Here is a 14,257-nt window from a genome sequence, read left to right as displayed (position 1 = left end):
GGCGTGCGGGCTGCGGGGCTTCGCTTAGAGACGCCCCACTTCCGGAATGGGCGGGGTTAAAGGGAAAACCCTCTGGCCCGGGGCGGGCCCTGCGGAAGCTGAGAGACCATGCTGGTTGGCTCTCCGCGGCGGACCCGCCCCGTCACGCGACTTCCGGTCCCGCGCCAAGGTGGAGGGTTTTTTGGCAATACCCAGCTTTATCACTCCACCAATGTGCATTTAACTTAAATGTTTTCCGCAGTTACCTGACGTTTCTCATAGGATGCTCTTAAGATATCCGCAATTTTATAGGTGTGTATGAGTGTGGAAGGCTTTGGGATTGTCGCTAACCTCTCTTTCCGGTTCTTGGGCGTCCTGTCGCCATGGTGACTGTGGGCGTGTAGTCCTGCAGGCTTGTTACCTAGACCGACCTTAAGTTATCCAGGGCTACAAAAGTAGAGAGAGAGTATGAGGGAAATTGTCTGTCATAGAGGCCGGGGAGGGGTTGGATAGGCTGGGGGTGTTACTGGAAACACTGGTGGTGGAAAATGTGCACTGGTGGAGGGATGGGTGTTTGATCTTTGTATGCCTGAAAATCATAAAAACTTTGTAACTACACGGTGATTCCATTTAATGAAAAAAAAAAAGGTTATTCAGGGCTAGTCAAGAAGCTTTCTTGGAGCTGAAGTGATAGCACAGCGGGTAGGGCGTTTGCCTTGCACGCAGCCGACCCAGGTTTGATTCCCAGCATCCCGTATGGTCCCCTGTGCACTGCCAGGAGTAATTCCTGAGTGCAGAGCCAGGAGTAACTCCTGTGCATCGCTGGGTGTGACTCAAAAAGCCAAAAAAAGAATGCTTTCTTACTCCATTGCCTTTAGTCATTGAGGAAAACAAATCCTAGTTACAGGCCTCGGTTGGGACTCAGTGGTAAAGCGCTTGAATGTGTGAGATCTTGGGCTCAATCAATCCCATATAGCAAAACAAATAAATCAGGAGTTGGAGTTGGAATGTATCCTGGTATCCCGCATGGTCCCTGAGTCCCACAGCACAGAGCCTGGAGTAAGCCCTGAGCATTGCTGGATGTGTCCCTCACACAACCTAGCCAACTGATTTTATGGTATGTCACAGACTCGGTCATCAGTTTTCTACTCTGTAAAATGGAAATAATAGATGACGCCATTGGTAATTGTGAGAATTAAAAAATTTAGACATCTATGTTAATTTATCAGACTTAATTTATTATAATAAACTTGTGTTTGGGCTGGAGAGATTCCTTTTAATCACGGTGATTCTATTTTTTTTTTTTTTTGCTTTTTGGGTCACACCTGGTGATGCTCAGGGATTACTCCTGGCTTCACACTCAGGAATCATTCCTGGCAGTGCTCGGGAGACCATATGGGATGCTGGGAATCGAACCCGGGTCAGCCGCTTGGGAGGCAAACGCCTTACCCGCTTTGCTATCACTTCCAGCCCCGTGACTAATTTTTTGTTTTGTTTTGTTTTGTTTTGCTTTTTGGGTCACACCTGGCAATGCACAGGGTTTACTCCTGGCTCTGCACTCAGGAGTTACTCCTGGCGGTGCTCAGGGAACCATATGGGATGCTGGGAATCGAACCCGGGTCGGCCGCGTGCAAGGCAAACGCCCTACCCGCTGTGCTATCTCTCCAGCCCCACGGTGATTCTATTTTTAAAAAATGGTTATTCAGGGCTAGTCAAGCTTTCTTGGGGCTGGAGCGATAGCACAACGGTAGGGCATTTGCCTTGCACATGTCTGACCCCGGCTCGGTTCCTCCACCCCTCTCGAGAGCCCAGCAAACTACCGAGGGTATCTGGCCCACACGGCAGAGCCTGGCAAGCTACCCATGCATACTGGATATGCCAAAAATAGTAACAACGAGTCTCACAATGGAGATGTTACTGGTGCCCGCTCAAGCAAATTCATGACCGTGATACAATAAAACTGTTCATTTATCAGATATAATTTATTACAATAAACTAAAAAGTAAAAACCAATTATTTATTCAATGAATGTACATTGGATTCTTACTCTGTGTTAAACTGTGTTTTAGGCTCTGAGCAATCAGCAGGAACAAAAGACAAAAAAGCTGCCTCTGTCAGTCAACCCAGATAGATGGCCTTCTCAGAATGGGGGTTGCAGATTCCCCTTTCTGCCTGAAGGAGTAAGAGCCCCACCCACACCTGAAATCCTTATACACAGAAACATCCAGCTCCACATCTGAACCCCTGGTAACTGGGAAGAGGGCTCAAAGGGTTAAAGCATATGCTTTGTATGCTGGAGCCTGGGTGTGATCCCTGGCACCCTCATGGTAAAGACATCCTTAAGTATAGTTGCCACTCAAAAAAAAAAAAAATGGTTTTAGCCTCACTTGCTGGAGAAGTAATTCAAGGACAAGCCCATGCATTGCATATAGGAGATCTGGGTTTGATATTCCAGGAGTGAAACACACCATGCCCCAACCACAGAGCTAGGAGTGTTTTCAGGGCACTTCCAGGGTAATTCCAAAACAGAAAAAAACACTGCATGGCTATTATAAAAGGTTATATCATAGACCTAGAGGCAGGGAAAAGCTGAAATGTCAGGAGCCAAAGAGACAGCCCAAGGTGCTGAGCACATGCTTTGCATTGCAGAACACCTGGGTTTGATCCCAAACTACAGTTTCCTCCTACCCCACCACTCCCATTCACCAAAACGCTGGGAGTTCAAAACTTATTGCAGTGGTAAAGTGGCTGTACATCTGACAAGATTTGAAAACACTACTGTGACTTCAGTCTGTGTCTGAAGAGCCACCATCTAAACCTATTATCCCCAAATATCTTCCTCAAAGCACTGGTTCTTTGCGTAAATTAAGAACTAAAAAAAGTGTCAGGGCTGGAGTGATAGCACAGCAGGTAGAGCGTTTGCCTTGCATGTTGCTGACCCCGATTTGATTTCCAGCATCCCATATGGTTCCCCGAGCACCGCCAGGAGTAATTCCTGAGTGCATGAGCCAGGAGTAACCCTTGAGCATCACCAGATGTGACCCAAAAAAGCAAAAGAAAAAAAGTGTCTATTTGGTAAATTTGCTGATATATATGAGTTGTGGGAGCAGGAGCAGCAGTAAGGATAATTCCAAGGTATTGAGCTAGAATACTTGATGTGTCTTAAGAATCCTGATATTCATAGGTCTTCTAAAGGCAACAAAATACTAAGGTTCATAATTTAGAAAATGCAATGTAAAGGCTGCATCTTGCATTGGATCTAGACTACCTGTATTTATTTGTATACTGGCACCACCTGTATGTAGTCACTAGATATATTATTTCCACAAATTATTTACCTTTCTTTTCCTATTCCCTCTCCATAAAAAGATCTATTTCTAGGAAAGCTACCTGGCTAAAATGATTACACATTTTAAAAGCCCCGAGAATTTATTAGTCATTTTAGAGATAGTATATTGGAAACTTCCAGATTTTGATAAGTACTTGGTTCTTTATAAAACTGGTTCGTAAAAGTCTCATATATTGCAGAAAATACATCATTTTTACAGCTTCTGATAGTCATCTAAATGCCTCTCAGCCTCTGCATAGCTTAACAGTTTACACAGCCCTATCATACATCTGTGGCACCCAGTTCCCAAGATGACCCCACATATTTTTGCATTTAAATTCACTTTGTAGTTTCCTTCCAAATATAAAGGCTGTACTGTGTGACCAGTGGATATATACAAATATTTGTGTGATTCTGAGGCTAAATCATAAAAGTGTTGCTTGGGAACTAGGGTCATCTGCTCAGGGATGACTCAGCCATAGAGCACCAGAGATAGTAAAAGGATTAAGGCATATGCCTTGCATGCAGACACTCTGGTTTGATCCCTGGCACCACATGCTCCTGATCCAATAACAAAATGGCTAGCACCAAACCTCTAGATCATATTTGCACTTGACAACATTTAGCCATAACAATTCGTGAGAGGAGCCAATCCCCTCTTCTTCAGAAACTAGAATTAACCCTCTTGAGTTAAAAGATCAACCCATAAGCAATTGGGCAAATATAAAAATGCACGCAACAAGAATTGTCTGTATTATTCACATACTACTCATACTATAGGGATGACTTCTTTAAAACATTCTAGAAATCATTAAAGGTATGGAATAAATTTATTTAGTTTGTGAGACTTTCACAATATTAAATACCCTTGGCACAGGAAGACCCTGCTAATAGTTTCATAAATAAATATTTAGGTTAATTTTATAAAGCTTTCAGACATTAGGTTTGAGAAAAGTAACTTATCAGATTTTGCATACATAATAAAAATGATAAAATGGAAAAAAAACAAGACTTTCTTAATAATCCTTAAACAGAACTAAAATGCAATTTTCTCATTAACATTTATACCTATGCTATATTCATTTTAACTTATATATCCCACCTTATACTGTAATTCTTGTTTTTTAGATTGAAATTTACACATAATTATGTTAATTCCAGTTTTTAATACCACAAAGTCACCTGTCTTACTTTGGCTATATTTTTATCATTTACAGTAGCATATATTTATTAAGCCAGTTGTATTTGAATAACTTTTGAGAATAACAAATATGGAGTCATTACGGAATATCACTGATTTCATCCAATTTCAAGAATATCAGTTTCCAAAAGCAGCAATTCTGCCTGATCAACTCTATCTAATGAGAAACTGAAAGAAAAGCAAAACTATGGGAAACCTAAGATAGTTAGACAGTGTGTGCTTTTCTTAGTTCAACACTGGTAATATCTGATAACTACAGTAAATTAATACGCTACATTGAAAAATGTATATTTTAATAAGTATAAAGTATATAAACAACTAGGTAAGCTTGTGGAGAAGCTGACCATGATACATAAATTAGAAGATATGTGTCCTAAGTTTTCTATATGCTTTTTAAACATAATATTTATTAAAGTTGTTTAATGTACAATTTCTCATTCGTCATTTTGGAAGTCCTTTATTGTAAAGATCATTCTTTTGTCTGATGACAAACAGCAGCCATATTCTGAGTGATTATTCTGGACCTCCACGCTAAAAAAAAGAAAAAATAAAGATATAAAATTAGATGATACATTTATAAAAGATGTTTTCACAGCCACTATTCATATTTACACTATTTTAGGCACATAACCTTTAATTATCAGAGTATCATTTTGGGTTCCCCATAGTTGGGGGACACACCTATCAATGTTAAATAAAGATTATTTCACATATGAAAGATCAAGGTTGACCTATATTGGTAGTTTCAAGATTTCTTGGACTCAGAAGCGCTATACATATTATAAAAACATATTGAAGATCCTAAAGAGCTTTTTTCCCATTTAACTTACCTATAGCTATTTTACCACACTACACTTGTAACATATTCCTTTATCCACATTTACTAAGGCTTTCCTGACTTAGTCATTTTTCACAATGCTAGCAGACTATTTCTTAGTTACAAGCACATCTTGCAAAGACAATAGGTTGGGGGCTGAAGTACAGGGGTAAGGTGCTTGCCCTGCAAGCAGCCGACCTGGATTCGATCCCCAGCACCCCATATGGTCTCCCAAGCCTGCCAGAGTGATTTCCTGAGTGAAGACCCAGAAGTAACTACTGGCGAAGAACAACAAAATATAGAAAAAGAAAAAAGAAAAGGCAATGGGAAAAACACATAAATCAACATAGAAAACCCCCAAAGCCAAAATTGTATATATTTTTCTTTGTTTTGGAGCCATACCTGGCAGTTTTCAGAGGTTTCTCCTGGCTCAGCACTCAAGATTTATTTTTGGTGGTACTCAAGAAACCATACGGGGGGCTGGAGCAATAGCACAGCGGGTAGGGCGTTTGCCTTGCACGTGGCCAACACGGGTTCGAATCCCAGTATCCCATATGGTCCCCCAAGCACCGCCAGGAGTAATTCCTGAGTGCATGAGCCAGGAGTGACCCCTGTGCATCGCTGGGTGTGACCCAAAAACCAAAAAAAAAAAAAAAGAAACCATACGGGATGCCAGGGCTAGAACCCAGGTTGGACTCATGCAAGACAAATGCCCTACCCGCAGTACTATTTCTCAGGCCCTTTGTTTTGTAAGGAGTACACCCAGCAGTACTCAGGGATCACACCTAGCAGCTCAGGGACCATATATGTGCCAGGGATCGAATGTGGGTCAGCGCATACCAGGCAAACCCTTTGTGCTCTCTACTCTGTGGTCTGGTCCTGAAAATCAAAAAATGTTAAGGTGTTTTAGATAGCATCATGCTAAAAAGCAAGAACATACTTGGATAAATTCCATTTCTTCTTGAGAAACAAGTTTCCTTCTGTACTTCTGAGGTAATGTTTTGATCATTTCTGCAGTATCTGGTGGACCCTGGTGCATGAGCCAGTCTGGTGCTTTACTTCCCTTAGAATGCTGTGACATTGAAGAAGAGTGAGAAGGTAGCCCTGCTGATCCCAAAGCTTCAGACACTGAAAAAACAGAATGAAACAGACCAAAATAGTAATTGGAGAAACTGTTCAGGTGATGCTTTTTAATCTATTTTTGAAATGGTATTATATTCAAAGAGGTAACCATTAGAGTGCAACTAGACTGGGCAGCTATACGTAATTTCATCAGGTTCTTTGTATTTACATTTTTAAATTTTTACATAGGATGCGGGGATTGGACCACACTTAGTGGTGCTTGGGGGCTACTTTTGGCTCAGTGCTTAGTAGACCATGAGGTGGCAGGGACAAACCAGAGCCCCCAAGATGCAAAGCATGTACTCAACCTTTTGAGCCATCTCGCTAACCCCCAAAAGTTCTTTTCAAACAAATAAGGAGGGTCAGTGGTGAGACCAGTGGTAGAGCACATGCCTTAAATACAAGGCCCTGGGTTCCATCCCTGGCACTGTAGTTTACTCCTAGCTCTGCACTAAGGAATCACTCCTGGCTGTGCTCAGGGGACCGTATGAGGTGCTGGGGATCAAACCTGGGTCAGCTGCATGCAAGGTAAATACCCTACTATCTGTATTAATGCTCTGATCCCTGAATAAATTTTTAAAAAGATTAGCTGGGGGGCTGGAGCGATAGCACAGCAGGTAGGGTGTTTGCCTTGCACGTGGCCGACCCCGGTTCGATTCCCAGCATCCCATATGGTCCCTTGAGCACCACCAGGACACCAGGAGTTAATTCCTGAGTGCAGAGCCAGGAGTAAACCCTGTGCATTGCCGGGTGTGACCCTAAAGACAAAAAAAAAAAAGATTAGCTGTGAGAGAAATTTAGGAATGACTATTATACTCCGAAGTCTCTGCAAATGTATATTCTTCTCAAAGATAGAAAGGGGGAAAAGATAGAATAAAAATTCCCCAATATAGGAGATGGAGCGATAATAAAGCGGGTAGGGCATTTGCCTTGCACACGGTCGACCCTGGTTTGATTCCCACCATCCTTTATGGTTCCCTGAACACTACCAGGAGTAATTCCTGAGTACAAAGCCAGAAATAACCCCTGTGCATCACTGGGTGTGACCCAAAAAGAAAAAAAAAATTCCCGTATATAAACTATGTATTATTGAAAAATGGAGACAACCATTATTAAATCACCTTTTAAATGACAGCAATAAAAACTAAATTTCTATCTGCATGCAATTTAAGGTAACATTTTGATCTTAACTACAAAAAGCTGCCTTATTTAAACAAGGAATCATCTATAATAGACTATTTATTATAAATATGTGTAAATATATACTTTTTAATCTAAAGTATAACTTACCATTGGGTTTAGGATTGTCTCTTCTGTCAGGAAACCTTATTAATGGAGTATGTGGCTTGACTACCTAAAATAAAAATGAATGTGGGGGGAAAAATATGAAGCACTAAAATAATCTCATTAACCATAAAAGAGATATTCTATCAAGCTTTTTAGATATTTTTCTTTAAAAAAACTTAGTTTTTACTGGTCATTTTAAATTTTACTATTTATTCCTTTCCAGTAGGAACCTAGTTTAAGAGTTATGAATGTGTTTATCTTATCTACTATCATAATAAGATGTACTTTATACATTACATTTTACTATATTAACAACTGACCTTGGAGCCAGAGTGCTAGTACAGTGGGTAGGGCACTTGCCTTGCATGAAGTTGACCAGGGTTCAATCCCTGACAACCCAAATGATCCCTCGAACTCCACCTGCAGTTCCCTGAGCTCAGGGACATTTTTGAACGTCATATTTATGGTGGGGGTGGCAGGTTCCAAGCAGTGTTTACGAGGCTCTGGGGTCCCACTGGCACTCCTTGGCCCTGTGTTCAATTACCTAGGAAACCCAGGCTAGTTAGTGCTCAGAGCCTCCTGAATTATACTCGGTGATACTTGAGGGACCATGTAGTGCCAGAGATGGAACCCCACTTGGGCACACACTAGTCACTGTGTCTTACCCACTATTTCACAGCTCAGAAATATATTTTAGAATAACATTTTTATAACAGACATTTGAAGAGTAGAACTTAAGTGGACCTTTCATTACAAAACCTTTAGACTATACAATGCTAATTCTATAGTGTATTATCTGCATCTAAATTGTTTCTGCATAATAATGTTTGTATGCATTTGTATATAAGTATATATACAAATTTTATATTATATATATTTTGCATTTTATGAGTACAGAAATAAATAGGTTTCTTAAGACTTACCTAAAAACTCACCACCATAATTCTGCTGGCGTGAGAAAATGCTGAAATATATAGTCTTCCTCAGCATAAAGTATACTTGTCTTTCATATTAAAAAAACAAAGCATGTGCCCCCTATTGCTTCTTCCTTTTTATATCCCACCTTCTTAAAAACATGATCCATCCCACTGTCCCTACCCCATGTAACAATTTAAATGTTCAACATCTGCAGAACGCACTTCAAACTTGGTTTTGGACCATACAAGGCTACTTTAATGTAGTTTTTTCATTATCTCTAGCCTCAGTCCTCATTGCTGTCTTGTGTACCTTTTCCTGAAGTTCATGGCTTTTGTTTTTGGGTGGGGGGGGTAGGAAGTTGTTGGGCCACACCTGGGCTGTATTGGGGATCCTCTATGCAATGCTGAGGTTCAAACCTGTTAGCCGCACGAAAGGCAAGCACCTTATCCGCTGTATCACCTCCCTCTCCGGCCCCTATTACAAGTGTTCTGAAGAGCTTGCAATTCCCAAATTCTTCGTGCCATTTCTCTTCCCATTCAATCTAGAGCTAGTGTTCACTGCCTGGAAATCTCTCCTTAATCCCCACCAACTTTCAGACTTCCTCTTTCTCTAGACTGATTCTTTTAAACTAGTTCAAATGATACTCTTCTATTCAGCTTCCAGATTCCAAAAGATTTTAAAACTCCTCCTGAGCCCTGGAAAGAGAGCTCAAGGGCTGCACTTAGGTTCCATCCCAGCACTGCAGGGTCCCCTTAGCACCACTAGGAGCAGAGAAGGGAGGAGGTCCCAATACCACCAGCTGTGCCCCCAAACCAAAAACTAATAAGGTCCCCTTTTGCAGTCAGGGAGAGGCTCAAATTGGTTGATTGGAGAGAATGCTTTGCATCCCCAGCACCTACTCCTTCCTCCTCTTCACTCCCCATCAATAACACACACACGCCCCCCCCCTTTATTTCCATGATATTCTATACATCTTAATAGTTTTCAGGGGGTAAAAAAATAGTATTGTTCAGGGCTGGGGAGATACTCAAAAGGGCTGGAAGCCCTAGGTGCCTGTGTGTGTACATGGAAGGCATGTGCCACTGACCTCTGGGGTTATCTTCTCAGCCCACTAATTACAAATCTTAACTGTGAACTTTAGCCTTTAGTATTTTGGGACTGGAAAGGGTTGGGACACATCCGGCCATGCTAAAGGGTTACTCCTGGCTCTACACTAGGGAGTTCACTCTCAGAGATGGTCAGGGACCACGAAGTACCAGAGATTAAGGCAGGGTCAGCCACAGGCAAGGCAAACACCTTAACCCTATATACTATCTCTCTGGCTCCTATAAAAAGTTTTTAAGTTTCAATTTTACTTATCTACTACCAACTGGCAATTAAAAGTAACACTACTGTACACTATTCACAGCCTGTGTGTGGTATTAAATTTTCAACATATTTGGGTATATACCAAAGAATGTGACTGATGAATTATATTCTGATAAAAGTACGGGTTCTTCAGTAGGAAGAACTGCCAATCTAAATTTCAAAACAGCAGTATTTTTGAAAATTCAATCCCAATGCAACGAATAGAATTATTTCACATGTTTATCAGAATTTTGTTATTACCAGGGTTCTAGATTTTGGCCATTCTAATAGGAATGTAGTAGAATCTCATTACTGTTCTAATCTGCAATTTCCTAACAACATATGATGTACCCTTTTTCATATGCTTATTTGACATCTGTTTATGTTTGATAAAGTGTCTGTTCCAGGAGCTAGAGATAGTACAGAAGATAGGGCACTTGTCTTGCATGCAGCCAACCAGGGTTCAATCCCTGGTATACGGTATAGTACCCTGAGCCTGCCAGGAGAGATTCCTAAGCAGAGAGGCAGGAGAAAACCCTGAGCACCACTGGGTGAGAGCCCCAAGACCAAATAAATATATTAATAAAAATAAAGCTGAAGGAAAGGCTTTCCGTCTTCTATTAAAAAAAAAAAGTGTCTTTTAAAGCTTTTAGCCATTTCCGAGTCTTCTACATTTATTCACGTCTTCAATGATATTCAAAGCCCTGAAAGTGCTGAGTTTTGTTGGCTGGATCACTATTGTTTTCTTTAAAAATCTAATAATTCCACTAAATTATACCAACTTGTCAACTTTACTGGATCAGTTCACTGCTCATCTTTTATGTTCCTTTTAGTTTAGTTTTAACTTCTGAAAGGTTCTTTGCCTTTATGTTTTTCCCTTTATGGGAGGGAAACTGGGGCCACACCTGTCTGTGCTCAAGGGCCACTTGTGGTGGTGCACAGGGGATAAGATACAGTGCTGGGGATAAAAATAGGATCTCCTTGGGGCTGGAACAATAGCACAGCGGGTAGGGCGTTTGCCTTGCACGCGACCGACCCGGGTTCGATTCCCAGCATCCCATATGGTCCCATCCCATATGGTCCCCTGAGCACCACCAGGGGTAATTCCTGAGTGCAGAGCCAGGAGCAACCCCTGTGCATCGCCGGGTGTGACCCAAAAAAAAAAAAAAAAGGATCTCCTGCATGCAGAAAACCCAGCCTTTTCTTTCAACGAGGTTACACTATCAGTTTCAAACCCCTTCACTTCAATTGTTCCCTTTTCTTCCAATCACTCTTTCCATCCTTTCCTCTGTATCTAGCCAATAACCCACAGTATTCAACATTGTCTCACCAACTGTTTCCTTGCTTTCACCTCTCATACAGATTTATAACCTGAATCAATCCAACCACTCACCTCCTCCTGTGCCTCCTGCAAGTGATTTCCTGACTGAAACACTAGCACCTGTCTATTCTTTTATTTGCCCAAATGTACCAAATATGTAAATATATATATTTTGCTTTTTGGGTCACACCCGACGATGCACAGGGGTTAGTCCTGGCTCTGCACTCAGGAATTACTCCTGGCGGTGTCGGGGGACCATAAGGGATGCTGGGAATTGAACCTAGGTCGGCCGCGTGCAAGGCAAACAAACGCCTTACCTGCTGTGCCATTGCTCCAAGCCCCAAATATGTACTTTTTTTTTTTTTTTTTTTGCTTTTTGGGTCACACCTGGCGATGCACAGGGGTTACTCCTGGCTCTGCACTCAGGAATTACTCCTGGCAGTGCTCAGGGGACCATATGGGATGCTGGGATTTGAACCCGGGCTGGCCGCATGCAAGGCAAACGCCCTACCCGTTATGCTATCACTCCAGCCCCAAATATGTACTTTTTGGTATTAGAGAATTATTTAATTTGTACCTATATTTCTTCTTAAATTTCTTCTGCATACCCTACAGTATAAACATCCCTACTTAACACTGACGTGGTATTTTGTGAATGCCAACCAGTCTGTGCCAGTCTGTTGAAATACTATTCTTTCTTCAAATTTTGGATCAACAGCCAAATTCAGCTCTCTGGAGACACCATGTCCACGTTGGCACCATAATCTAATATGAGCAAAGGCCTCACAAAGATACTCAAGAAATTTTGCTGGGCTGGAGATAGTACAAAGGTGAAGGTGCCTGCTTCGCATGCAGCTGTGGCCACTACAAGCCAATCCCAGCACCACACATTTTCCCTGAGCACCATCAGGAGGGATCCTCAGGTGCAGTTCCTGAGCACAGCTGTGTGCCCTCCCCACCATTTAATCTTTCTTGCTACAGTAATATGCAATTAATGCTTTTTTTGGTGGGGAGGGTAAACCCACTTGACTGTGCTCAGGGTCACTCCTGTTTCAGTACTAGGAATTACTCTTGGCGGTGGTGAGACCATACGGAATACCAGAGATTGAACCCGGATCAGCCTCGTGCAAGGCAAGTGCCCTATCCACTGTTAAATCTTCCCTGCCCCAAGTAGCACACAATTATTTGCATACTGTTAGCAATATTTTATTTGCGTTATGAATATGGGCACGAGTTTTTTGTACCCTTTAGGAGCGAGACCATTCCTTATGATATATCTCACATTACCAAGCCCCCTTTCTTGCATGTATTGTAGTTGTGATTACTGCGTACAACTCTCATTTTAACAAATCTATCACACATTGTTTACACCTTTTTTGCCCACTAATCCAATTTTAAACCCAGCTATCAATATATTAAAGAAGCCTGTCCTTTGCTAGGCATTCCTTTTATCGTCACAGAATCTTAGCATTCAGTAATTTCCCACGAAGTTAACTTCCCGCTAAGTAAACGAGGTTTATTTGCTGCAATGGTAACAAACACTATGATCTAGGGTTATCATCCTCACTGCTTCAGCTTAAAATTAGGTCATTGAAGAGATGAGGGTGGAGAGACAGTATAAAGGAGAAGACCCAGCTTCCTCCACAGCACTGCAGGGGTAGTGTCTCCGCTCCCCCTCACTCCCCACCTACCCCTCACTATAGGCACCAAAACAATAATAAAATGCACGGTGCAAAAAGAAGTGCAGTTCTCACATCAAAGCTAAAGCTGACCATACCATACTACACTTCCTTCATTACAATAAAAAGAGTCATGTAAACCAGTCACATATACGTAGGTTTTTATAAACCATGTATTTAACCCACTTCCCCTCTCCCGCTTCGGCTAACGACTACCGCTGGGGAAGCAAATACACCAGCTGTCAGGCGTTATTAATTGATACCTGGCTTAACAATACAGTCCCTCTAAACCGCCTCTCTAAGCTCAAAAGTAAAAGCCTGCGAAACTCAACACTAAAACCTATACAGATGAACAAAAAACGGTCTTTGTATTTTTTTTTTTTCCTCCCCCGTTCTCCTCCGATCTGGTCTGCAGCCAGCAGCTTGCACTGGTAGTAAGGGAAGCGGCCGCGGGCGAGGGCGTACCCCGCAGGGGCCAGCGCTCGGGTCATTGCCGAGACCTTGAAGGGACACCGGGTCAGAAGCGGGGTTCGCTTCCTCTCCCTCCCGGCGACCGCCTTCCTTCCCATTGGCCGCCCGGGCACATCACGGGCAGCGGCAGCCGGCGATTGGCCCGGCCGCCGCCGGAGCGACCAGCCCGCACTCTCCGCGGGAGGAACGTGGTCTCGGCGGAGGGTAGCCCGGGGCTGTCCGTGCCCACCCTCCCCGGCGCCCCGTCCCCAGGCCCCACCTCCTCCCGGGCCCGGCATCACCGCCCGACCCCACGGGCTCAGGTGCCAGCTCTCACGCCCACCCCGCGGGGCAGCCCCGCTGGCCCTGCCAGGCCGCGGTCTCCGCAAGCCGCCGCCGCCGCCTTTCCTCCCCGGCGCTGTGACTCTCGTGGGCGCCAGCCCTGCCGCCCCCCGGCGCGGAAAGGCCACGGAAGCTTTTTACCTGAACGACCCTGCTGGCGGACGCCATCTTGCTGCCCATCATGACCCCCGAGAAGGGGCAGCTTCCGGGGCGCTCGCGTACCGCTCTGTTAACTATAAGTCTCCGGCAGCCGGGGGCGGGCGGGCGGTGACGTCACGGGGAGGGGCGAGGCGACGCTGGATGCTCCTCCCACCGCGTGGCTGGCCCCGCCCCGCCGCGCCCGACTCCGCCCCTTCCCTCTTATTGCCTAAGAATTGCCCCTAGGAACTGTTTTCTTCTCTTTCTGCCTTCCACACTTCCTTCCTTTCTTTTCCTTCCTTCTTTCATTCATTCATTCTTTCTTTCC

At 43.3% G+C, this 14,257-nt stretch overlaps 1 protein-coding gene across 1 annotated transcript; it reads right to left on the bottom strand.

Annotated features, from left to right (window-relative positions):
• Positions 1-4,118: 4,118 nt before the first annotated feature.
• Positions 4,119-14,080, bottom strand: MRPS36 (mitochondrial ribosomal protein S36). Its single transcript, XM_004608495.2, has 4 exons — positions 13,933-14,080; positions 7,738-7,801; positions 6,266-6,453; positions 4,119-5,039 (listed from the first exon to the last, which is right to left on the bottom strand). The coding sequence occupies exons 1-4, from the start codon at positions 13,972-13,974 to the stop codon at positions 5,022-5,024; spliced, it is 312 nt and encodes a 103-aa protein (XP_004608552.1). The 5' UTR covers positions 13,975-14,080; the 3' UTR covers positions 4,119-5,021.
• Between the last annotated feature and the right edge of the window lie 177 nt (positions 14,081-14,257).

The sequence above is a fragment of the Sorex araneus genome, chromosome 1, assembly GCF_027595985.1.
Source record: "Sorex araneus isolate mSorAra2 chromosome 1, mSorAra2.pri, whole genome shotgun sequence".
NCBI lineage: Eukaryota > Metazoa > Chordata > Mammalia > Eulipotyphla > Soricidae > Sorex > Sorex araneus.
The sequence above is the reverse complement of the archived record's forward strand: the minus strand, read 5'-3'. Positions and strand labels throughout refer to the sequence as shown.